Here is a 25,854-nt window from a genome sequence, read left to right as displayed (position 1 = left end):
TGCTCCCTGAGGCACCTGTGCCTCCTCACTCCCCTTAACAGCTGAGGCAGAACCCAGGAGCTACCACAGGCAAGAATTCTTTCCATTCAGAAAGAATCCCTCCCTCTCAGTACTGTTATTCATCAAAGCTGCTAATGAAGAAACACTGTCCTTGTAGGACAGGGCATAGAGAAAAGGGTTCCTCCAAGAAGGAATCCCCCCCCCCTGCCACTTTGCCCTAGGGAAAGAATAACAGAGAACACTTTCAGAAGCCCCTCTCCTGGATCATGGCCAGGATTACAGAATCATACAATTCTCACATTTGGAAAAGACCTCTAAGATCACCAAGTCCAAACAAAGTTTAAAGGTTCAAAGGCCCCACAGCAATCGGCTTACAGGCTGAGGAGCTCACTACAGGGGCAGTTTATGAGCAGCTTACCAGGGATGAGCCTTGCAGAAGGGCTTCAATTCTCCTACTTTGCTGCTGGACTGTGCCTTCCAGTCTAGCACTTTCAGCTTCAAGGCTTAAACAGAAATATAGGTCTTATTACAGAAATCTACCAGAGCACCAATTCTTAAAGAACAACAGGGAAAGGACAAACAAAAGCATCTTCAAACCCATTTGTTAACTTCCTGTGATGCAACAAAGCTGTCTTGTGGTTTTCACACAACCCCAGACAGCAACAGACACCTTGGTTCACTGTGCTACTCTCTTACCACTGCACGCGTTCCTCCAGGTGTTTCATTGCAGTAATCCTCTCAGAAGATGCTAACAGGAGGCCTTCCAGTCTCTGGAAAGAATCTCTTACTTCCCTTTCCTTATTCTCCAGAGCAGTCTTCAAGTCACGAATACAACGCTCACACTGAAGATGTTGTTCTTCCAACTCCTGCAGCTGTGAAAGCAGAGGAAGATTCCACAGCAGTCAGCTGAGCTTTTATGGACAGGATTGCACTGCTGCTGAAGAGCTCAGGGACTGCCTCTGAATGATGATCTCTGAACAATGCCTCTGAACAATGATCTGAACGAGGGGATCAGGTGCACCCTCAGTCAGATTGCAAATGACACCAAATTGGTGAGAGAGTTGATCTGATGAGCCAGGGAAGCTCTGCAGAGGACCTGGACAGGCTGGATCGATGTGCTGAGGCCGACAATATGAGATTCAACAAGTGCAAGGAAAAATGTTTTCACCAAAAAGATTGTCAGCCACTGGAACCAGCTGCCCAGGGAAGGGGTTGAGTCACAGTCTCTACAGAGACTTCAAAGATGTGGAGATGTGGTGCTGAGGGACAGGAGTAAGTGGTGGGCTTAGTAGGGCTGAGATAACAGTTGGACTTGATCTTAAAGGTCTTTTCCAACCAAAACAGTTCTATGATTCTCTGTTACTGGTGGGAGGTGTGAGCATAAAGAAGCCCAACTGCAGCACTCCCTTATTTCTACTGTCCTTCAGAAATCAGACAAACTGCTGGGCCAAACTACATGTAGTAAGTGATAGACACGTCAGTCTCTTTTGCAGAGCCACATAAAAACCTTTGACCATGTCAAAGACAAAGATACCAAGCTTGTAAAACAGTGCAAGTCCTCCACACATCATCCTATATATCATGTTGAAGCTTATTCTAGGATTCTAGGACAAGTTTGTGTACCTTGGATTTACCCTCTCCCAATTCCTTCTGCAAGCCCAGCTTGGCTTCCTCCAGGTTCCTGCTGCAGCGCATAGTGAGGTCAAGCGAAGCTTCTGCCATGGACAGCTTTTTCAGAGCATCAGCAAGCTCCAGTTGCAGCTCTCTGATCTTGCACTAATGAAATGGTAACATGAGCATGAAGACAGTTATAAGAACATGAATTCTGCCTTTAGCTTATTTTATTATACAATTAAACCCGTCCTGAACTCAAAAGGTAGGAAAACTTCGCCTGCCATCAGCAGCCAAACACTGAGCACATCCAGACTACCAACAGCTCTTCAGGAGGATTTCTAATAAATAAAAAAAAGCCTCAAGTATTACTCTTCTTGAACAATACACAAGCATACACTGAATCATATATTTTTTTAAACAAAACTCAATGAAACCTGTTGTGATCTAAGTGCCACAGTCTGACTGCAGATATTACCCTGGTGACTAGAGGCAGGACATTGTATAAGGTCCTTGGTTCTACTTCTCCATTATACAACTATCATGAAATGAAAACGTAGATCTGAAAGCTCTTTTGACAAACATTTTAAGTATATGTTGAAACATATCCTCCTGCAGTTTTCTTACCAAGTTCATTTCAGAGTAACAACTGCCTCCATACTGACAGGTTGGCTTTCAAAAACAGGGATAGTCCATCCATTCAGCCACCCACCCACCCAACTACCATCTTCAGAAGAAACCTTTTATTTTGGTACTAAGAATACAAAGCAAATCACAGGGTAAAATGACTGACAGCACTGCTGGACTTCTTTCCCCTCTTCCTTCTAAAAGAAATTAAATCATTGGTCTGCCTGGGGCTGGTAGAAGACTCAGTAGAGCAGAGCACACCTTTTCCTAGGCGCACACGTAACAATGCCTTCTGCCGTTACATATAGCTTTTGAAACTGTCCTCCTATTCCTCATTCCAAGTCCCTGTCCTTATTCTCTCCCACCTCTTTTCATGATCAAAACCATCTACATGCAGAAAGCGGACTTGGTTTGTGCACAGAAACTTAGGCCAGTGCTCTGCAGAGGAGCAGGTTTCCTACTCGTGTGCACTGTGCGTTTGCAGAAAGACACTTTAATTGAGGTCCTAATGAGTCTTCTGTGCAGTTATTTGTCTTTCACAGAGCCACAAAGAACAAACAAATTTAAATATTGCTACACACCATAAAATAGAGAAGAGAAAGCTTAGGTCAGTGCCTGAAGTTGACTTTCTGAGGAACAGGCAGGCCCCTTAGAAGCCCCAAAACTCAGAAATTAACACCAAAATACTGCTAATAGTCTCAAGCATTAGCTAATAGTCTATGCTTTACCTCTAATTCTACTTTGTCGATCTCACATTTAAAGACTTGTTTTCTTAACAGATTGCAGTTTTCATATAACTCCTTGTTTCTCTCTTGCGCCAGAGAAACTTTCTGCTCAGCATAAGCACTGAGCTTCTTGAAATTGCCCATAAAGCAACTGTCCTGAGCAACAGTCACTACATTTTCTTTGATGAGCTGCTGCTTCTTCCTATCTTCCAGTTTCAGCTGGAGTAACAGGTTTTGCCTCTGGAGCTGGGCCAATCGTTCCTGCGTGGACAGAATCATAGAACCAGAGAAGCATTAAGGTTGGAAAAGACCTCTAGGATCTTCAAGTCCAACTGGGAAACCAACACCACCATGCCACTAAGTGCAAGTAATTTGCTCCACTCTCCCTTGAGCTGTTACAGAAGACTCCAGACCTCTGTGTCTGGCCCTGTTCTGTATGCCCAACACCAAAAGGATGCCTGCCTTAATCCCATCATCAATAACCACCGAAAAAAACCTTTTCGAACATCTCTTAACATGGCCAAACACATGCATGTTTTGCTAAGGCAGGGAAAGCATCAGAAAGCTCACCAAAATTCAAGACTTTTTTTGCCTGATCTTTCTCTTCCAAAGAGGAAGACCAGGCATGTTTCATCAAACAGATCAGCACATTACAGACAAATCTTCCCCTTCACATGCATTTTGCATGGGAAAAGATGCATTGACTGCATTGTTTGTCTGCATACCACAACAAGAACAGCAATGGCAAAAAACTGAAGCAAACCAGATGGAAACAAAGCAGCAGAACAGCATCATGACAAGGATTTTACCTCATCGTAATAAGACGATATCCAGCTTCACTTCAGACTCTAACACAGTCTTCCTCCACAGGACTCTCCCTTCAGCATTATCCACTTCCTGGTTTCTTTGCCATAGTTTTTAATACAATTTAACAGTTCAGACTCTAATTAAAAATATTTGGCTTTACCTACCTGCATCACAGAGTTTTCAATGCTATCCTTGAAAACTTCTTTTTCAGCTGATAATGATATATGGGAGGTACGTCCTGAATGCTCACCTACAGAGAAAGAAAGATTTTTATAAAAGACAGGACATGATACTACTTATTTAGGCCTAGAGTGTACCTTTAATAGTTGAGAAAAAAGTCTGAACACAAAATAACACATCCTCTCAAATTTATGAGCTCTTGGAGAGAAGAATTTTATCACAACAGCAACTTAATATATACTGGTGGAAATTTCTTTCTTCCGTGGCATTTTACTTTTTAAGGTAAAAAGGAAAGTTGCTGATTAAATGGCCAAAAAATACACCACTACTGTTTCTCAGAGGTGCACGATCCCTCTTAGAAACACTGTGCACCAGAAATAAATAGCTGCATTTTTACAGCAATTTCTCTATGTCTTGTGCACAGAAAAAAAACGAAAAACAAACCCCAAAGGTTCAACGTATTTAAAGGCTCCATCTATACTGCATACATGAACAAAACTGTCATTACACATGACAGCTTGGAAAGACTACTTCATTCAAACTACTACTTCACAGCAGTCTCAGCCTTCCTCAGGAGGGGAAGAGAGAGCACTGCGACTCATTTCTCCACTCCTGTGACTCAAGACAGGACTCAGGGAAATGGCAGGAAGATGAATCAGGGGAGGTTTTGATTACATATCAGAAAAAACTTTGGCACCCAGAGGATAGCTGAGCAATGGAAGAAGCTCCCCAGGGATGTGGTCACAGCACCAAAGCTGCCTCAGCTCAAGAAGCATTTGGACGAAGCTTTCCACACGGTGTTTATTCTGGGGGTGCCCATGCCCACAGGGACAGGAGTAGGAATTCATGGGTCCCTTCCAGATAAGAAGAGTCTAGGATCCTATTTCCTAACTCAGTTCTCTCACCAGTGATGGCTCCGGAGGCTGCCTTGGGGACTTGAAAGCCATCATTACAATGAGCGTTCTTCACACTTTCAGCAGCTGCAGGGATTTGCAAGTCACAATATCCTCCCTCCTCCTGCTTCTTCTGCTTTTCTCCCTCTTCTGGTAACTCTTCCTAAAAGAGATCAAGTGAAAGAAGATACAAAAAGGGCAGAAGCAAGCATCTTCTCTGCCTTGCACTGACTACTTGAAAAAGGCTTTTCTTGTGCAAGGCCAAGGGGAAACTTGGCTGAGCTTGCTTTTACAAGGCCTTCAGCTTTTCCATGGAAATCCGCAGCAGCAGAAAGAAATGCCTCCTGTCCTCAGTCTCAGCCCCGCCTCTGCACAGCCCCCGAGAAGCACTCCCTCACGCCAGCCCAGCTTCATTTCAGCTACAGCAAGCTCTCAGGTGCTCCTGGATCTCCCTCCTACCCTCCCCAGCCCCACCACAGCAACCTCCCTGTCCCTCACACAAAGTACCTCAGCATCCCAGGGACAATTCTCGTCTTCCTTCTCCTTTCCTCGCGCAGCTGCCAGGGCACCTACACACCAGGGAAGAAGAGAGGCTTTGTTATCGCTTCCCACTGGACAGCACGTTCCATAGAAACACCACCCAAACCTCCTCACAGCTAACAGCGCTCAAATCACCCAGAAACAACGCTCCTTTTCGAGTGCTACAGGCAAAGATCTCTTCCTTGGGAAGGGAGGTGTTCCCCTGTACCTTCCCAGAAGCCAGATGCCCAAGCACTGCCTTTCAAAAAGCACTAGAGCCTCACAGCTACAAATATTCCCTCAAGACCCCCCTTTCTATTTCAGGGATGAACATCTGAATCTCTTCTCTAGCAGATGAACGCAAGGCTCGGTCTGGCTGGCTCCCTGGCCTGATCAGACTACTCGCAGGCCTCTCCTTTAAGCCACCCCATTAGGCCAAAGTCATGAAGGGTGCACTTGGGGGATGGATGATGCGCACGCTCCCTCTCTCAGACACGGTGTGCAGCAGCAGTACCTCGCTGCATTTTTACAGCAATTTCTCTATGTGCTCTGCACAGAAAAACACAAAAATCAAAAACTGCTCCCTCATTCATTGCACAAGACATGGACGGCTGAATGAGAGACGCGTGTGAAACCTGCAGAAACAAACCCAAACCTCCATGTTTCACTCGTCCTGTTGGAAAATGGGATTTCACCTTTTCCTGGTGGCCAGGGAACACCACAGAAGGTACCACAGAGACTGTCCTAAATTATCAGTATCCCGATGCTTGGGGTAAGCAAACACTTAGCTCCTATACAAGTAACCTCCGCAACTTGGAGAGCAACATCTTCCTTCCCTCCAAGAGTGATGCCCAGTTTTTGTAGAAGGGTCCATGTCCCTTCTTACTATCGCTGCCATGTGGCCAGGTAACTTGAACCAGCGAGTCCCGCCCTCCCTGAGCATACAGTTCTAGGAGTGCCAGCTGGGAGGGGTGGCCAGATGGAATGCATGAGAAGCAGCTGGGCAGACATCACACTCCTTTGCAGCATCCCTTCAGAACACAAAAGAGCTCCAGAGAGCAGAGCTTGGTGCAGACAGGCGCCCCCAGAGTGCTGGCAATCTGCACATTGGCCGCTCAGGTGGCAACGATGCCTCCTGAAACCAGAGAAGTCCAGATACACCAGTGTGCTGGCAGTTCCTACTGCTCCTAGAAGCCTCCCTCCCCAGAGCAAAGCAGGGGTGGGCAGACAGCCAGCACTGCTCCTACACTCTTTCCATACAAGTGTGTTTACTGCAGCTCTTCTGTCCCTTTGTGGATGTTCATTCAGCTCACACACTGCAACAGCCATGCAGGTTCCTACCACACAGCACCTGAGTGCAGCAGCTTCTGCCAGGCCCCCTGTGGAACTTGTGCCACAGCTTCAGTTCTCAGAAAAGGAATTGAAGGGACCAAAAGCTGCTTTCCTACTCTGTCAGTGGGCACCAGGATTCACAGCCGAGGGAAACATTTGCTGTCTCAGAAGACAATCACCACTTTTGTTCATTTCCTATTCATAGAGAAAAAAACCTGCATCCCTGTCTCCTAGCTCACTTCTCTCACCAGTGATGACTCCGGAGGCTGCCTTGGGGACTCGAGCTCCAACATTCCAAACACTGCTCTTAACAATCCAAGGAGCTGTAACTTTTCTCTCATCACCTCTGCCTCCCTCCTCCTGCTTCTTCTGCTTTTCTCCCTCTTCTGGTAACTTTTCCTAAAAGAGATCAAGTGAAAGAAGATACAAAAAGGGCAGAAGCAAGCATCTTCTCTGCCTTGCACTGACTACTTGAAAAAGGCTTTTCTTGTGCAAGGCCAAGGGGAAACTTGGCTGAGCTTGCTTTTACAAAGCCTTCAGCTTTTCCATGGAAATCCGCAGCAGCAGAAAGAAATGCCTCCTGTCCTCAGTCTCAGCCCCGCCTCTGCACAGCCCCCGAGAAGCACTCCCTCACGCCAGCCCAGCTTCATTTCAGCTACAGCAAGCTCTCAGGTGCTCCTGGATCTCCCTCCTACCCTCCCCAGCCCCACCACAGCAACCTCCCTGTCCCTCACACAAAGTACCTCAGCATCCCAGGGACAATTCTCGTCTTCCTTCTCCTTTCCTCGCGCAGCTGCCAGGGCACCTACACACCAGGGAAGAAGAGAGGCTTTGCTATCGCTTCCCACTGGACAGCACGTTCCATAGAAACACCACCCAAACCTCCTCACAGCTAACAGCGCTCAAATCACCCAGAAACAACGCTCCTTTTCGAGTGCTACAGGCAAAGATCTCTTCCTTGGGAAGGGAGGTGTTCCCCTGTACCTTCCCAGAAGCCAGATGCCCAAGCACTGCCTTTCAAAAAGCACTAGAGCCTCACAGCTACAAATATTCCCTCAAGACCCCCCTTTCTATTTCAGGGATGAACATCTGAATCTCTTCTCTAGCAGATGAACGCAAGGCTCGGTCTGGCTGGCTCCCTGGCCTGATCAGACTACTCGCAGGCCTCTCCTTTAAGCCACCCCATTAGGCCAAAGTCATGAAGGGTGCACTTGGGGGATGGATGATGCGCACGCTCCCTCTCTCAGACACGGTGTGCAGCAGCAGTACCTCGCTGCATTTTTACAGCAATTTCTCTATGTGCTCTGCACAGAAAAACACAAAAATCAAAAACTGCTCCCTCATTCATTGCACAAGACATGGACGGCTGAATGAGAGACAGGCGTGTGAAACCTGCAGAAACAAACCCAAACCTCCATGTTTCACTCGTCCTGTTGGAAAATGGGATTTCACCTTTTCCTGGTGGCCAGGGAACACCACAGAAGGTACCACAGAGACTGTCCTAAATTATCAGTATCCCGATGCTTGGGGTAAGCAAACACTTAGCTCCTATACAAGTAACCTCCGCAACTTGGAGAGCAACATCTTCCTTCCCTCCAAGAGTGATGCCCAGTTTTTGTAGAAGGGTCCATGTCCCTTCTTACTATCGCTGCCATGTGGCCAGGTAACTTGAACCAGCGAGTCCCGCCCTCCCTGAGCATACAGTTCTAGGAGTGCCAGCTGGGAGGGGTGGCCAGATGGAATGCATGAGAAGCAGCTGGGCAGACATCACACTCCTTTGCAGCATCCCTTCAGAACACAAAAGAGCTCCAGAGAGCAGAGCTTGGTGCAGACAGGCGCCCCCAGAGTGCTGGCAATCTGCACATTGGCCGCTCAGGTGGCAACGATGCCTCCTGAAACCAGAGAAGTCCAGATACACCAGTGTGCTGGCAGTTCCTACTGCTCCTAGAAGCCTCCCTCCCCAGAGCAAAGCAGGGGTGGGCAGACAGCCAGCACTGCTCCTACACTCTTTCCATACAAGTGTGTTTACTGCAGCTCTTCTGTCCCTTTGTGGATGTTCATTCAGCTCACACACTGCAACAGCCATGCAGGTTCCTACCACACAGCACCTGAGTGCAGCAGCTTCTGCCAGGCCCCCTGTGGAACTTGTGCCACAGCTTCAGTTCTCAGAAAAGGAATTGAAGGGACCAAAAGCTGCTTTCCTACTCTGTCAGTGGGCACCAGGATTCACAGCCGAGGGAAACATTTGCTGTCTCAGAAGACAATCACCACTTTTGTTCATTTCCTATTCATAGAGAAAAAAACCTGCATCCCTGTCTCCTAGCTCACTTCTCTCACCAGTGATGACTCCGGAGGCTGCCCTGGGGACTCGAGCTCCAACATTCCAAACACTGCTCTTAACCATCGAAGGAGCTGTAACTTTTCTCTCGTCACCTCTGCCTCCCTCCTCCTGCTTCTTCTGCTTTTCTCCCTCTCCTGGTAACTTTTCCTAAAAGAGATCAAGTGAAAGAAGATACAAAAAGGGCAGAAGCAAGCATCTTCTCTGCCTTGCACTGACTACTTGAAAAAGGCTTTTCTTGTGCAAGGCCAAGGGGAAACTTGGCTGAGCTTGCTTTTACAAAGCCTTCAGCTTTTCCATGGAAATCCGCAGCAGCAGAAAGAAATGCCTCCTGTCCTCAGTCTCAGCCCCGCCTCTGCACAGCCCCCGAGAAGCACTCCCTCACGCCAGCCCAGCTTCATTTCAGCTACAGCAAGCTCTCAGGTGCTCCTGGATCTCCCTCCTACCCTCCCCAGCCCCACCACAGCAACCTCCCTGTCCCTCACACAAAGTACCTCAGCATCCCAGGGACAATTCTCATCTTCCTTCTCCTTTCCTCGCGCAGCTGCCAGGGCACCTACACACCAGGGAAGAAGAGAGGCTTTGCTATCGCTTCCCACTGGACAGCACGTTCCATAGAAACACCACCCAAACCTCCTCACAGCTAACAGCGCTCAAATCACCCAGAAACAACGCTCCTTTTCGAGTGCTACAGGCAAAGATCTCTTCCTTGGGAAGGGAGGTGTTCCCCTGTACCTTCCCAGAAGCCAGATGCCCAAGCACTGCCTTTCAAAAAGCACTAGAGCCTCACAGCTACAAATATTCCCTCAAGACCCCCCTTTCTATTTCAGGGATGAACATCTGAATCTCTTCTCTAGCAGATGAACGCAAGGCTCGGTCTGGCTGGCTCCCTGGCCTGATCAGACTACTCGCAGGCCTCTCCTTTAAGCCACCCCATTAGGCCAAAGTCATGAAGGGTGCACTTGGGGGATGGATGATGCGCACGCTCCCTCTCTCAGACACGGTGTGCAGCAGCAGTACCTCGCTGCATTTTTACAGCAATTTCTCTATGTGCTCTGCACAGAAAAACACAAAAATCAAAAACTGCTCCCTCATTCATTGCACAAGACATGGACGGCTGAATGAGAGACAGGCGTGTGAAACCTGCAGAAACAAACCCAAACCTCCATGTTTCACTCGTCCTGTTGGAAAATGGGATTTCACCTTTTCCTGGTGGCCAGGGAACACCACAGAAGGTACCACAGAGACTGTCCTAAATTATCAGTATCCCGATGCTTGGGGTAAGCAAACACTTAGCTCCTATACAAGTAACCTCCGCAACTTGGAGAGCAACATCTTCCTTCCCTCCAAGAGTGATGCCCAGTTTTTGTAGAAGGGTCCATGTCCCTTCTTACTATCGCTGCCATGTGGCCAGGTAACTTGAACCAGCGAGTCCCGCCCTCCCTGAGCATACAGTTCTAGGAGTGCCAGCTGGGAGGGGTGGCCAGATGGAATGCATGAGAAGCAGCTGGGCAGACATCACACTCCTTTGCAGCATCCCTTCAGAACACAAAAGAGCTCCAGAGAGCAGAGCTTGGTGCAGACAGGCGCCCCCAGAGTGCTGGCAATCTGCACATTGGCCGCTCAGGTGGCAACGATGCCTCCTGAAACCAGAGAAGTCCAGATACACCAGTGTGCTGGCAGTTCCTACTGCTCCTAGAAGCCTCCCTCCCCAGAGCAAAGCAGGGGTGGGCAGACAGCCAGCACTGCTCCTACACTCTTTCCATACAAGTGTGTTTACTGCAGCTCTTCTGTCCCTTTGTGGATGTTCATTCAGCTCACACACTGCAACAGCCATGCAGGTTCCTACCACACAGCACCTGAGTGCAGCAGCTTCTGCCAGGCCCCCTGTGGAACTTGTGCCACAGCTTCAGTTCTCAGAAAAGGAATTGAAGGGACCAAAAGCTGCTTTCCTACTCTGTCAGTGGGCACCAGGATTCACAGCCGAGGGAAACATTTGCTGTCTCAGAAGACAATCACCACTTTTGTTCATTTCCTATTCATAGAGAAAAAAACCTGCATCCCTGTCTCCTAGCTCACTTCTCTCACCAGTGATGACTCCGGAGGCTGCCTTGGGGACTCGAGCTCCAACATTCCAAACACTGCTCTTAACAATCCAAGGAGCTGTAACTTTTCTCTCATCACCTCTGCCTCCCTCCTCCTGCTTCTTCTGCTTTTCTCCCTCTTCTGGTAACTCTTCCTAAAAGAGATCAAGTGAAAGAAGATACAAAAAGGGCAGAAGCAAGCATCTTCTCTGCCTTGCACTGACTACTTGAAAAAGGCTTTTCTTGTGCAAGGCCAAGGGGAAACTTGGCTGAGCTTGCTTTTACAAAGCCTTCAGCTTTTCCATGGAAATCCGCAGCAGCAGAAAGAAATGCCTCCTGTCCTCAGTCTCAGCCCCGCCTCTGCACAGCCCCCGAGAAGCACTCCCTCACGCCAGCCCAGCTTCATTTCAGCTACAGCAAGCTCTCAGGTGCTCCTGGATCTCCCTCCTACCCTCCCCAGCCCCACCACAGCAACCTCCCTGTCCCTCACACAAAGTACCTCAGCATCCCAGGGACAATTCTCGATTCTCGTCTTCCTTCTCCTTTCCTCGCGCAGCTGCCAGGGCACCTACACACCAGGGAAGAAGAGAGGCTTTGCTATCGCTTCCCACTGGACAGCACGTTCCATAGAAACACCACCCAAACCTCCTCACAGCTAACAGCGCTCAAATCACCCAGAAACAACGCTCCTTTTCGAGTGCTACAGGCAAAGATCTCTTCCTTGGGAAGGGAGGTGTTCCCCTGTACCTTCCCAGAAGCCAGACGCCCAAGCACTGCCTTTCAAAAAGCACTAGAGCCTCACAGCTACAAATATTCCCTCAAGACCCCCCTTTCTATTTCAGGGATGAACATCTGAATCTCTTCTCTAGCAGATGAACGCAAGGCTCGGTCTGGCTGGCTCCCTGGCCTGATCAGACTACTCGCAGGCCTCTCCTTTAAGCCACCCCATTAGGCCAAAGTCATGAAGGGTGCACTTGGGGGATGGATGATGCGCACGCTCCCTCTCTCAGACACGGTGTGCAGCAGCAGTACCTCGCTGCATTTTTACAGCAATTTCTCTATGTGCTCTGCACAGAAAAACACAAAAATCAAAAACTGCTCCCTCATTCATTGCACAAGACATGGACGGCTGAATGAGAGACAGGCGTGTGAAACCTGCAGAAACAAACCCAAACCTCCATGTTTCACTCGTCCTGTTGGAAAATGGGATTTCACCTTTTCCTGGTGGCCAGGGAACACCACAGAAGGTACCACAGAGACTGTCCTAAATTATCAGTATCCCGATGCTTGGGGTAAGCAAACACTTAGCTCCTATACAAGTAACCTCCGCAACTTGGAGAGCAACATCTTCCTTCCCTCCAAGAGTGATGCCCAGTTTTTGTAGAAGGGTCCATGTCCCTTCTTACTATCGCTGCCATGTGGCCAGGTAACTTGAACCAGCGAGTCCCGCCCTCCCTGAGCATACAGTTCTAGGAGTGCCAGCTGGGAGGGGTGGCCAGATGGAATGCATGAGAAGCAGCTGGGCAGACATCACACTCCTTTGCAGCATCCCTTCAGAACACAAAAGAGCTCCAGAGAGCAGAGCTTGGTGCAGACAGGCGCCCCCAGAGTGCTGGCAATCTGCACATTGGCCGCTCAGGTGGCAACGATGCCTCCTGAAACCAGAGAAGTCCAAGATACACCAGTGTGCTGGCAGTTCCTACTGCTCCTAGAAGCCTCCCTCCCCAGAGCAAAGCAGGGGTGGGCAGACAGCCAGCACTGCTCCTACACTCTTTCCATACAAGTGTGTTTACTGCAGCTCTTCTGTCCCTTTGTGGATGTTCATTCAGCTCACACACTGCAACAGCCATGCAGGTTCCTACCACACAGCACCTGAGTGCAGCAGCTTCTGCCAGGCCCCCTGTGGAACTTGTGCCACAGCTTCAGTTCTCAGAAAAGGAATTGAAGGGACCAAAAGCTGCTTTCCTACTCTGTCAGTGGGCACCAGGATTCACAGCCGAGGGAAACATTTGCTGTCTCAGAAGACAATCACCACTTTTGTTCATTTCCTATTCATAGAGAAAAAAACCTGCATCCCTGTCTCCTAGCTCACTTCTCTCACCAGTGATGACTCCGGAGGCTGCCTTGGGGACTCGAGCTCCAACATTCCAAACACTGCTCTTAACAATCCAAGGAGCTGTAACTTTTCTCTCGTCACCTCTGCCTCCCTCCTCCTGCTTCTTCTGCTTTTCTCCCTCTTCTGGTAACTTTTCCTAAAAGAGATCAAGTGAAAGAAGATACAAAAAGGGCAGAAGCAAGCATCTTCTCTGCCTTGCACTGACTACTTGAAAAAGGCTTTTCTTGTGCAAGGCCAAGGGGAAACTTGGCTGAGTTTGCTTTTACAAAGCCTTCAGCTTTTCCATGGAAATCCGCAGCAGCAGAAAGAAATGCCTCCTGTCCTCAGTCTCAGCCCCGCCTCTGCACAGCCCCTGAGAAGCACTCCCTCACGCCAGCCCAGCTTCATTTCAGCTACAGCAAGCTCTCAGGTGCTCCTGGATCTCCCTCCTACCCTCCCCAGCCCCACCACAGCAACCTCCCTGTCCCTCACACAAAGTACCTCAGCATCCCAGGGACAATTCTCATCTTCCTTCTCCTTTCCTCGCGCAGCTGCCAGGGCACCTACACACCAGGGAAGAAGAGAGGCTTTGCTATCGCTTCCCACTGGACAGCACGTTCCATAGAAACACCACCCAAACCTCCTCACAGCTAACAGCGCTCAAATCACCCAGAAACAACGCTCCTTTTCGAGTGCTACAGGCAAAGATCTCTTCCTTGGGAAGGGAGGTGTTCCCCTGTACCTTCCCAGAAGCCAGACGCCCAAGCACTGCCTTTCAAAAAGCACTAGAGCCTCACAGCTACAAATATTCCCTCAAGACCCCCCTTTCTATTTCAGGGATGAACATCTGAATCTCTTCTCTAGCAGATGAACGCAAGGCTCGGTCTGGCTGGCTCCCTGGCCTGATCAGACTACTCGCAGGCCTCTCCTTTAAGCCACCCCATTAGGCCAATGTCATGAAGGATGCCAAAGGCTCTGGAAGGGATGACTTATGAGAAAGGGCTGAGGTCACTTGGATTGTTCAGTCTGCAGAAAAGGAGGCTGAGGGGTGACTTCAGTGCAGTCTCAGCCTTCCTCAGGAGGGGAAGAGAGAGCACTGCGACTCCTTTCTCCACTCCTGTGACTCAAGACAGGACTCAGGGAAATGGCAGGAAGATGAATCAGGGGAGGTTTTGATTACATATCAGAAAAAACTTTGGCACCCAGAGGATAGCTGAGCAATGGAAGAAGCTCCCCAGGGATGTGGTCACAGCACCAAAGCTGCCTGAGCTCAAGAAGCATTTGGACGAAGCTTTCCACACGGTGTTTATTCTGGGGGTGCCCATGCCCACAGGGACAGGAGTAGGAATTCATGGGTCCCTTCCAGATAAGAAGAGTCTAGGATCCTATTTCCTAACTCAGTTCTCTCACCAGTGATGGCTCCGGAGGCTGCCTTGGGGACTTGAAAGCCATCATTACAATGAGCGTTCTTCACACTTTCAGCAGCTGCAGGGATTTGCAGGTCACAATTTCCTCCCTCCTCCTGCTTCTTCTGCTTTTCTCCCTCTTCTGGTAACTCTTCCTAAAAGAGATCAAGTGAAAGAAGATACAAAAAGGGCAGAAGCAAGCATCTTCTCTGCCTTGCACTGACTACTTGAAAAAGGCTTTTCTTGTGCAAGGCCAAGGGGAAACTTGGCTGAGCTTGCTTTTACAAAGCCTTCAGCTTTTCCATGGAAATCCGCAGCAGCAGAAAGAAATGCCTCCTGTCCTCAGTCTCAGCCCCGCCTCTGCACAGCCCCCGAGAAGCACTCCCTCACGCCAGCCCAGCTTCATTTCAGCTACAGCAAGCTCTCAGGTGCTCCTGGATCTCCCTCCTACCCTCCCCAGCCCCACCACAGCAACCTCCCTGTCCCTCACACAAAGTACCTCAGCATCCCAGGGACAATTCTCGTCTTCCTTCTCCTTTCCTCGCGCAGCTGCCAGGGCACCTACACACCAGGGAAGAAGAGAGGCTTTGCTATCGCTTCCCACTGGACAGCACGTTCCATAGAAACACCACCCAAACCTCCTCACAGCTAACAGCGCTCAAATCACCCAGAAACAACGCTCCTTTTCGAGTGCTACAGGCAAAGATCTCTTCCTTGGGAAGGGAGGTGTTCCCCTGTACCTTCCCAGAAGCCAGATGCCCAAGCACTGCCTTTCAAAAAGCACTAGAGCCTCACAGCTACAAATATTCCCTCAAGACCCCCCTTTCTATTTCAGGGATGAACATCTGAATCTCTTCTCTAGCAGATGAACGCAAGGCTCGGTCTGGCTGGCTCCCTGGCCTGATCAGACTACTCGCAGGCCTCTCCTTTAAGCCACCCCATTAGGCCAAAGTCATGAAGGGTGCACTTGGGGGATGGATGATGCGCACGCTCCCTCTCTCAGACACGGTGTGCAGCAGCAGTACCTCGCTGCATTTTTACAGCAATTTCTCTATGTGCTCTGCACAGAAAAACACAAAAATCAAAAACTGCTCCCTCATTCATTGCACAAGACATGGACGGCTGAATGAGAGACAGGCGTGTGAAACCTGCAGAAACAAACCCAAACCTCCATGTTTCACTCGTCCTGTTGGAAAATGGGATTTCACCTTTTCCTGGTGGCCAGGGAACACCACAGAAGGTACCACAGAGACTGTCCTAAATTATCAGTATCCCGATGCTTGGGGTAAGCAAACACTTAGCTCCTATACAAGTAACCTCCGCAACTTGGAGAGCAACATCTTCCTTCCCTCCAAGAGTGATGCCCAGTTTTTGTAGAAGGGTCCATGTCCCTTCTTACTATCGCTGCCATGTGGCCAGGTAACTTGAACCAGCGAGTCCCGCCCTCCCTGAGCATACAGTTCTAGGAGTGCCAGCTGGGAGGGGTGGCCAGATGGAATGCATGAGAAGCAGCTGGGCAGACATCACACTCCTTTGCAGCATCCCTTCAGAACACAAAAGAGCTCCAGAGAGCAGAGCTTGGTGCAGACAGGCGCCCCCAGAGTGCTGGCAATCTGCACATTGGCCGCTCAGGTGGCAACGATGCCTCCTGAAACCAGAGAAGTCCAGATACACCAGTGTGCTGGCAGTTCCTACTGCTCCTAGAAGCCTCCCTCCCCAGAGCAAAGCAGGGGTGGGCAGACAGCCAGCACTGCTCCTACACTCTTTCCATACAAGTGTGTTTACTGCAGCTCTTCTGTCCCTTTGTGGATGTTCATTCAGCTCACACACTGCAACAGCCATGCAGGTTCCTACCACACAGCACCTGAGTGCAGCAGCTTCTGCCAGGCCCCCTGTGGAACTTGTGCCACAGCTTCAGTTCTCAGAAAAGGAATTGAAGGGACCAAAAGCTGCTTTCCTACTCTGTCAGTGGGCACCAGGATTCACAGCCGAGGGAAACATTTGCTGTCTCAGAAGACAATCACCACTTTTGTTCATTTCCTATTCATAGAGAAAAAAACCTGCATCCCTGTCTCCTAGCTCACTTCTCTCACCAGTGATGACTCCGGAGGCTGCCTTGGGGACTCGAGCTCCAACATTCCAAACACTGCTCTTAACAATCCAAGGAGCTGTAACTTTTCTCTCGTCACCTCTGCCTCCCTCCTCCTGCTTCTTCTGCTTTTCTCCCTCTTCTGGTAACTTTTCCTAAAAGAGATCAAGTGAAAGAAGATACAAAAAGGGCAGAAGCAAGCATCTTCTCTGCCTTGCACTGACTACTTGAAAAAGGCTTTTCTTGTGCAAGGCCAAGGGGAAACTTGGCTGAGTTTGCTTTTACAAAGCCTTCAGCTTTTCCATGGAAATCCGCAGCAGCAGAAAGAAATGCCTCCTGTCCTCAGTCTCAGCCCCGCCTCTGCACAGCCCCCGAGAAGCACTCCCTCACGCCAGCCCAGCTTCATTTCAGCTACAGCAAGCTCTCAGGTGCTCCTGGATCTCCCTCCTACCCTCCCCAGCCCCACCACAGCAACCTCCCTGTCCCTCACACAAAGTACCTCAGCATCCCAGGGACAATTCTCGTCTTCCTTCTCCTTTCCTCGCGCAGCTGCCAGGGCACCTACACACCAGGGAAGAAGAGAGGCTTTGCTATCGCTTCCCACTGGACAGCACGTTCCATAGAAACACCACCCAAACCTCCTCACAGCTAACAGCGCTCAAATCACCCAGAAACAACGCTCCTTTTCGAGTGCTACAGGCAAAGATCTCTTCCTTGGGAAGGGAGGTGTTCCCCTGTACCTTCCCAGAAGCCAGACGCCCAAGCACTGCCTTTCAAAAAGCACTAGAGCCTCACAGCTACAAATATTCCCTCAAGACCCCCCTTTCTATTTCAGGGATGAACATCTGAATCTCTTCTCTAGCAGATGAACGCAAGGCTCGGTCTGGCTGGCTCCCTGGCCTGATCAGACTACTCGCAGGCCTCTCCTTTAAGCCACCCCATTAGGCCAATGTCATGAAGGATGCCAAAGGCTCTGGAAGGGATGACTTATGAGAAAGGGCTGAGGTCACTTGGATTGTTCAGTCTGCAGAAAAGGAGGCTGAGGGGTGACTTCAGTGCAGTCTCAGCCTTCCTCAGGAGGGGAAGAGAGAGCACTGCGACTCCTTTCTCCACTCCTGTGACTCAAGACAGGACTCAGGGAAATGGCAGGAAGATGAATCAGGGGAGGTTTTGATTACATATCAGAAAAAACTTTGGCACCCAGAGGATAGCTGAGCAATGGAAGAAGCTCCCCAGGGATGTGGTCACAGCACCAAAGCTGCCTCAGCTCAAGAAGCATTTGGACGAAGCTTTCCACACGGTGTTTATTCTGGGGGTGCCCATGCCCACAGGGACAGGAGTAGGAATTCATGGGTCCCTTCCAGATAAGAAGAGTCTAGGATCCTATTTCCTAACTCAGTTCTCTCACCAGTGATGGCTCCGGAGGCTGCCTTGGGGACTTGAAAGCCATCATTACAGTGAGTGTTCTTCACACTTTCAGCAGCTGCAGGGATTTGCAAGTCACAATTTCCTCCCTCCTCCTGCTTCTTCTGCTTTTCTCCCTCTTCTGGTAACTCTTCCTAAAAGAGATCAAGTGAAAGAAGATACAAAAAGGGCAGAAGCAAGCATCTTCTCTGCCTTGCACTGACTACTTGAAAAAGGCTTTTCTTGTGCAAGGCCAAGGGGAAACCTGGCTGAGCTTGCTTTTACAAGGCCTTCAGCTTTCCCATGGAAATCCGCAGCAGCAGAAAGAAATGCCTCCTGTCCTCAGTCTCAGCCCCGCCTCTGCACAGCCCCTGAGAAGCACTCCCTCACGCCAGCCCAGCTTCATTTCAGCTACAGCAAGCTCTCAGGTGCTCCTGGATCTCCCTCCTACCCTCCCTAGCCCCACCACAGCAACCTCCCTGTCCCTCACACAAAGTACCTGAGAATCACACAGAGATCTCCATTGACATTCGTCAGCTTTCTCCTTCTGGAGAACTTCTATGTCTTCCTGGAAACCTACACACCAGGGAAGAAGGGTGAGATACAGTCGTTTTAGTTCTCTCTGCTACGCCCTTTTTTTTTTTTTTTGGAGGTTTTCTTTATTCTCTATGGACTTCCATTTCTAGAATAATCATATTGGCTTAAATGACATATGACAAGTAAACTAGAATGTGTGTGAATAAAAGGAGTTATTTATTTGTATTGCAATTTGCATCTTGCCAGACTACTCACAGAAGAGGAGTCACTGGGAATATCTGGAAAATGAGCCATCTAAGGGATGAGCAGGAGAGAGGAAGGATTGGCCAGTGACAGAGGCTTAGGAGGTGATTAATATCTTTATTTTGACTTTATGGCTTTTTTATTTCTTAAGTGAAAAATGCTTTGTTTTCAAATCTTACTTCTCTAACTTTCTATAGTAAGAAAAGACAAAACAGCTACTTAGCAAGTCTACTTTTGCAGAGCAGGTCATCATGCAACCTTTTCCAGGCAGCTTACCAGCTTTCCCGTACTTCAGGGCAATGTTACATAACTCAAACAAGTTTGGCTTCTGCTGCTTCTTTACCTAAAGATTTATTTTAGGAAAAAATATTTAATCTATAAACGCCCTAATAGTCACAACAATAAACATTGTTTTCACATCAAATGTTGAACAGGAAATATAATCAGGTTGTCTTTTTCATAGTGCTTAGGTGCTGCGTTTATCTTATACTTGTAACTACACAAACACTCCTCACACACCCCATTCAGTGAGTATTCCACCCCAAAAGCCCCTGCAGGCATCCTTCTGCAAAGCGGTTCCAAAACTATCTTTACATGCATAACAGTTTCACTCATCTGATTTTTATCTTTCTATTAGTAAAATTCAGCTCTCACACTTTCAGAATGCTTACTTGCAAAGGTGCAGAATGCAAGGCACTGTTACCATCACCAGACAATGCATAAACCAGCCTCTGCAAGTACACTTACCACAGTATACCTAAATTACAGTATCACAGCAGAAAAGTGCATAATTTCTATTTAAATCGATGCAAGAAAATGAGATCATGTTAAAACTACAGATGCTGGCTGGCATCTCCAGCATTAGTGAGTGGGTTCTCCAGCATTAGTGAGTGGGTTTAACTACCACACTCAAGTTCCCCATCACTACAGAATCCCACCGCAATAGATGCTGATCCAAATGAACAAGAAGAAATAAAATAATGTGAGTGTGTACCTATGACTTTTGGCCCCAAACCACAAATCTACTGCTTGCTCTGCCACAGCTACAGGTCTTTTTGCAAAAACTGACAGCAGGCCAGAGATAGATTCTAAGGAGAAAACAATGCTGCCTGGAACTGCAGTTTCTTTCAATCCCAGAGAAAACTTGCCTTCAAGAGATTTATTTTTAAAGGACACTTTTCCTGTAAATGCACCATACCTTAGGGCTAGACCAGATTGATTCTTCAGAACCACTCCAAGTGTCATCATTCCCCTCCTCGTCAGAGCTCCTTCAAAAACAAAGCAAAATGAGTGCTATGTCTCTAAAATCACCCCTCAAGCAAGTGGTAGGGGTTTGTAAAGTCTCACCTTACTGAGCCTCCTTCAAAAAGGTCATCTGTGGCTGTTCAAAGGTTAAATGACATGCTGACATTAGATTTGGCAAGCTAACAATTAAACAGTACACACAAACATTTAACATGGACAACTCTACAGCTCATACAGAATGAAACTGGCCACAACTTTACCCAAATGGATGTGGTGACTACTGCAAGAGTCACACCTGAGTGTCGGTGCACAGATGCACCTCTGTGCCTCCTGGAACACTCTGTGTGGCACCTGTGGAGGCAGCTCCCTGTGTTATATTATTTAGCATACAAATCACTATCCACCTTCTCTACCCATCCTGCTCAGTAACACCTGATATTTCAAGCCAACAAATGCTGGGGTTCTCTTATTTCAGGTACCCAACACCCAATTCCCTGGTGACAGGGCTGTAACATTTGTCTCAGCAGGAGGGAGTGCTGCTTCTCTTGATTTGACCACAAGCACATGGAATGGATGTGGCACAAGGACTCCGCCCCAAAATATACACTTCATAGGACCTCAGAAAGTCTCTCAAGATCACCCCAGCTTACCCTCTTAACACTCTGTTGCTGCAGCACAGCAAAAGGACTCTCATGATGTGCTTTGCAGTGCCAGCCAGACTGCACTGTTAATGCCAAGAAATGCTCCTTGAACACTCTCTGCTGTCCATTTGCCACACAGTTCTGATATAGCATACTTAAAAAAGCTGAAACAGGTCCCAACCTAAAGTTCATTTATATTAAAAAATTAATTCTCTAGGATTCTTCTAGGGCTGTGTGCGCTCCTAAGCATAGTTTGGATTTTAAACACTCACTGAAGGAGCTGGGTGTTTGATCACAAAGCAATGTAATTGCTTTCCTGGATCACAAGGTAGTACACATTTTCTGAAGTTTATTTCTAAAAAATTACTGAGGGTGGGAAAAAAAGCATCATTTCTGTTGTAAATCAAACGATGCTGCAGAAGATACAGTACACACAGGCACTGTTGCTTTGCTGAGACAATTTTTCCTCACTGTATCTCTACTGCACCTCAGTACAGCAAACACCTGTAACTGATGCTGAGAAGTAAGATGACTCCAGTGCAGGTGAAACTCTTCATATTAAAACAGAGACACAGCAACTCAGTGAATATCAACAAGACATGTACCTTTCTGCTAACTCATCTCTCGTGTCCCCATCTACAGAAAGATGAACAACTACTCAGAAAGAACCTCCTGCTTTTGCTGTTGGATTTCACCACCTGAATGGCTATCTCCAGGTAAAAGTACACACCTGAAAACAAAACCATTCTCTCCTAGTTCCTTCCCTGTTCCTTTCTTTCTCTCTGAAGGAACACCCTGACAGGCAGAGGCAACAATCCTGGCAGTGGACATGGAGCACACAAATCACAACTGCCCTTACAGTTAAAGCCTGACAAGGCCAAAAAGTAACAAATCAGCACATTCACAAAGCTTCTTGTGCTGCTCCTCCTGACGCCTGCACTGAAGTCACCAGGGAGCACAGTCAGTGCTGACAAACCACCTCAAGAAAAGGCCACAGGCATTTTCCTCTTGAGCTCCTCCATTTTTAAGGATCCTACCTCCTCTGTCCACAGCAGGTGCACCCCACATAGATGGAGCAGCTCCTGCCTGCTCAGGACTGGTAACTATGGTGATATCTTTTGTATCACACGCAGGAGCTTCTCCTGTGTTCTCCAGGTCTGTTTTTATTTCCAGCTCTCCTGCAGCTCTTGCCCGCTCGGGAATTCGAAGTATGTTGAGTATGTTGTCACCCTGAGCATCCTCTGCAGGAGCTTCTGCTGTGCCCTCCACTTTTGCCAGATATTGACTCAGACTGCACAGAGAAAGAGAGGAAATAAAGCTGGTAAAAAGAACCACATCCTGGCATACACCATTCGGCACAACAGTTAACACCAACTTATTATCCACCCTACACATATTCATACAAATTCTCAGCATTCTCCTCAGTATTTGTTAAGGGTAATACACGCAGAACTCGCTGCTCTTACCCTAGAGATGCACATTCACACCTTCCAAGTTATTAGCTTCTGCTTGGAACATTTTTTCAGTCTGCCTTTTAGGCACACATAACCACCTGAGAGAAGGAACCCCCACAGCTACAAAGCTGTGCATCAGAGCAATGAAGGGCTCTCAGTCAGATCTCCACTGAAACAAAAGGCTGGTGGTTCCTGGGCACTGCAGTGCAAGTCAGCAAGGACAATGGTGCTGGGCTGGGCAGAGGCTTTACATGCATGTCAGCTTGCCAAGTTCCTCCTCTGGCTACAGACACTTTAGAGAGGTCCTACTGGGCAGACAGCTGCTCAGCAACAACACTTGAAAGATTCTCTAACAGAGAATCCAGGGCAGAAATTTTCCTCAGCTTCCAAATTATCACTAGACAGTGTCTCAGTTCAGTAGTCCAGGCTAGCCAAACACCAAGTGACAGAATTGCTCTGGTACCCCCCTCCACCCTCCCAAGGGAAGATAAAAGGGGAATAGGGAAGAGAGACTTGAAGGTTTGAAAATAAGACCAGAACAGCTTTGCTCAAAGAGGAAGAGACAGGAACACTTGGGATGAGGAGCAAATATCTGCAAGTCTATACAAAAGCCCATCTCCATGGTCACAGTTCTAAGTGTCCCAGGGTCCCTTGCAGCAGGGCTGACTCAGGAGAGGGGTCTCCAGCTGCCCCCAGCACCTGATGGATTTGGATCTTGCCGAGCACAGGCGAGCTGATGACAGAACAGGAGCCTCTGCCCAAGAGCTCCCAGTGCAGCCCAGCAGCAGGGAAGAAGGGAGCAGGCAGGGACCAGGCTGCCCATCCTCTGGGCTTTGAGAGAGGGTGGCAGGAGACAGGAGGGAATCCTGAGCCCTGCCTCTTCCACCCCTCACGGGTCCCTCAGGGTGCTACAGACCCTCTCTCTCGGGCCCCCCATTGGTACCAGAAAATCAGCCTGGGCCCAAAAACCAGAACACACAGCAACCACACCCATCAGAAGACATCACTGAGCACACTTTCAACACAGCTCTAAACACCCCATTAAACCTTGGTGCTGCCACCAACAACATTCAAAAGCCACATTAATAACTGACCACTTATTCTAATCATAAAGTTCAAAGTTTACCTCCAGTACCCATGAAGATCAGCATAATCCTCAGCTATCCTCCCATCAGCGTCTTCATGGGAAATATTGGCACCATAAGAAAGGAGAACTTTGACCAAATTCAGCTGCCCAACAGAAGCAGCAATCATGAGTGGGGTTCTGAAAGATTCAAAACATCCTATGAAATGGATCAGAAGCCACTGTTTTACACAGACACTGTCATTAGTTTCATTCCTGCTTGCTCTCAGAAAAAGTCTTTTCCCCATTACTTCACAATGAACAAAAGAAAAAGCAGGTTCCATTAAAAGCAATAACATGGGAGAGGGAATCAAAACAACTGTGTGGTCAGACAGAGCTGCCACATGTAAAACACTTCAGTGCACACGAGGTTGCTGTGCAGGAGGTGGTTTCTCAAACTGAGGCAGTGCTGCCAGGCTCATGACACATCTCCTGCGAGACAATGCTTCCTGGACATCCCCAATGCAGAAAGCAGCCCCTGAGGTACTAAAGCAACCAAACTCAGACTGCTTTCACAAGACGTACAGAAACAGCTCCTTCCACGTGCCCCCCTGCTTTTGGTCAGAGCACATTCCCATGCTTCTCAGCAATCCAACAGAAAGAATACCAAAGGGACACATTTGGATAAACCCCTTGCCTTTGATGCTGGTCTCGAGCATGCACGTCAACTCCTGCTTTCAGGAGAATTTCTACTATCTCTTCCTGACCTTCAGAGACAGCAAGAGCTAGTGGGGTAAAGCCCTCCTGAAAAGTCAGAGAAATACATCATGTTAATCATCAAAATAAAAAAAAAATCTGTAAAAGAAATATTGATGCCACTTTCTGAAAGGACTTGCTGAAGAAATATAAATATTTACCTTATTCTTGACACGATGATCGACAAAATGCCTGAGTAAAAGCCCCACGAGGTTTTTATTATGAGCCTGGATGGCCAGATGGAGGGCAGTGTGGCCATCGGTGTCGGTGAGATTTGGGTCGGCACCGTGCTCTAGCAGAAAAGACACACAGTCTTCTTGATGAAACTGTACTGCCTGGGAACAACAAACAAAAAAAAAGAAAGCCTTGCAAAAGTTGCATTTCCCTCCATCACAGCTCGCCCAGCTTCTGACCACTGGGAAAGAAGAGCACCTGCAAAGATGATCAGACAGGTGCCTGTTCCACTCCAAATCCAACAGGCGTTTTTCCGCACAGGTCTGCACACAGAGTCCTGCCAGACACCTCTCCTTTCATGCACAGTCAATAAGCCCCTCTTTAAAGAGCAGAACTTCTCTCACTCACCGTCATCAGGGGTGTTCTCCTGAGACTGTCAGCAGCATCCAACTGGCAGCGGTGCCTTACTAGAAATGTGACGACCTCTGTGTGGCCGTTCGCACACGCCAGATGGAGAGGTGTCCTGAGAATTAAACATGTGAGCTTAACACTGACACACAAGGAAAGAACCAAAGCTGTGGCACCACCCAGCCCAGGGGACCCTGCCCAGACCCTGCTGCTCCTGCTGCTGCTGCAACCCCGCACACATCACCCACAGGGCAGGAGAGACCTGGGGAGGCCTCAGGAACTGCAAGAGAACCCTGCAGGGAGAGCAGGGCCAAGCAGCAGCCCAGCACCTCCAGGGGCACTGGCGCCCACCCAGCAGCTCCCAGCTGGAAAGCTGGGAAAAGCTCTCGAGTTCCCCCTCCCAGCTGACAGGGCACATCTTGCTTTGCAAGCAATCAGCTCCAAGGGGATCCCACACAAACCCTGCAGGGGGGATGCTCCCGCATGCCACCCGAGGTGTCCCAGCAGCGGCCACAGCCCCTCACCGATTCTCCCTGTCGCGGCGGTCGATGCCCCAAATCTCAACCCACCAGTGCCAGCGCCTCAGCCAGGCCAGGTGGCCGCAGGCAGCTGCGCGGTGCAGCCTGTCCAGACCTTGCTGCTGAGGCTCAGGGGCACTGGTGCCGGCAGTAGCAGCAGTACAGGGCTGACCAGGAGCGCTGCCAGAGTGGGGAAGCTTCTGCTTCTTCTTTAAGAGCCCCATCCCAGGAGCTCTGGGAGCTGCGGCACGGGAACAGCCCCGCTGGAGCAGCGGGAGGCAGCCGGCCGAGCTGGGGGGGGTTAGGGAAGGGGGTCAGGACAAGGGAAGGGCAAAGGCAGGGTCAGGGGATGTAGAAGAAAGGCAGGGATGAGGTGGGAGCAAGGCGCAAACCAACGGCGAGGAGCAGGAGCAGCCAGAGAGGCAGAGACCAGCGGAGCTCAGCACAGGAGGTGCCGCTGCGAGAGCCTCGCCACCAACGGCAGCGCCGCTCGGGAGCGTCACGCGGCAACGGCATGAGCGGGGCTGAACCACCTCGGGGGAGGGGGGGAGGTTCAGGGGCAGAACCACTTCGGGGGGAAGGGGGGCAGGGGCCGAAGGAAGGGAAAAGGCTCCTTTAATCCTTAAACCTTGCATTGCTGTAAGCCTCAGTATTCATTCATTGCCACTACAGGGTGACAATGGTCCTTTAAGTACCTGAGAGAAG

The 25,854-nt window shown here is 49.0% G+C and overlaps 3 protein-coding genes across 13 annotated transcripts in view; all 3 read right to left on the bottom strand.

Moving 5' to 3' along the window:
- Positions 1-25,854, bottom strand: part of LOC139787602 (POTE ankyrin domain family member B-like) — a 247,762-nt gene that overhangs the window by 53,572 nt on the left and 168,336 nt on the right. For 2 of the 11 annotated variants that reach the window (XM_071726825.1, XM_071726824.1), the window contains exons 13-14: positions 697-872; positions 419-503 (exon numbers count right to left, since the gene is read on the bottom strand). The exons of the other annotated variants lie outside the window; for them this stretch is intronic. In XM_071726825.1, coding sequence (XP_071582926.1) covers positions 419-503; positions 697-872 — 261 coding nt within the window. The remainder of the gene's footprint in view (positions 1-418; positions 504-696; positions 873-25,854) is intronic. 11 annotated transcript variants of the gene reach the window in all.
- Positions 915-23,507, bottom strand: LOC139787632 (uncharacterized). The gene is made up of 11 exons (XM_071726891.1): positions 23,357-23,507; positions 21,814-22,067; positions 20,238-20,271; positions 20,089-20,158; positions 19,167-19,233; positions 18,610-18,686; positions 18,115-18,265; positions 3,935-4,020; positions 2,967-3,224; positions 1,624-1,776; positions 915-998 (listed from the first exon to the last, which is right to left on the bottom strand). Exons 1-11 carry the CDS (start codon positions 23,482-23,484, stop codon positions 915-917), a joined length of 1,362 nt encoding a protein of 453 aa, XP_071582992.1. The 5' UTR covers positions 23,485-23,507.
- Positions 23,907-25,635, bottom strand: LOC139787812 (ankyrin repeat domain-containing protein 7-like). The gene is made up of 4 exons (XM_071727145.1): positions 25,156-25,635; positions 24,632-24,746; positions 24,211-24,384; positions 23,907-24,097 (listed from the first exon to the last, which is right to left on the bottom strand). The coding sequence occupies exons 1-4, from the start codon at positions 25,371-25,373 to the stop codon at positions 23,915-23,917; spliced, it is 690 nt and encodes a 229-aa protein (XP_071583246.1). The 5' UTR covers positions 25,374-25,635; the 3' UTR covers positions 23,907-23,914.

The sequence above is a fragment of the Heliangelus exortis genome, chromosome 27 (assembly GCF_036169615.1).
Source record: "Heliangelus exortis chromosome 27, bHelExo1.hap1, whole genome shotgun sequence".
NCBI classification, from domain to species: domain Eukaryota; kingdom Metazoa; phylum Chordata; class Aves; order Apodiformes; family Trochilidae; genus Heliangelus; species Heliangelus exortis.
The sequence above is the reverse complement of the archived record's forward strand: the minus strand, read 5'-3'. Positions and strand labels throughout refer to the sequence as shown.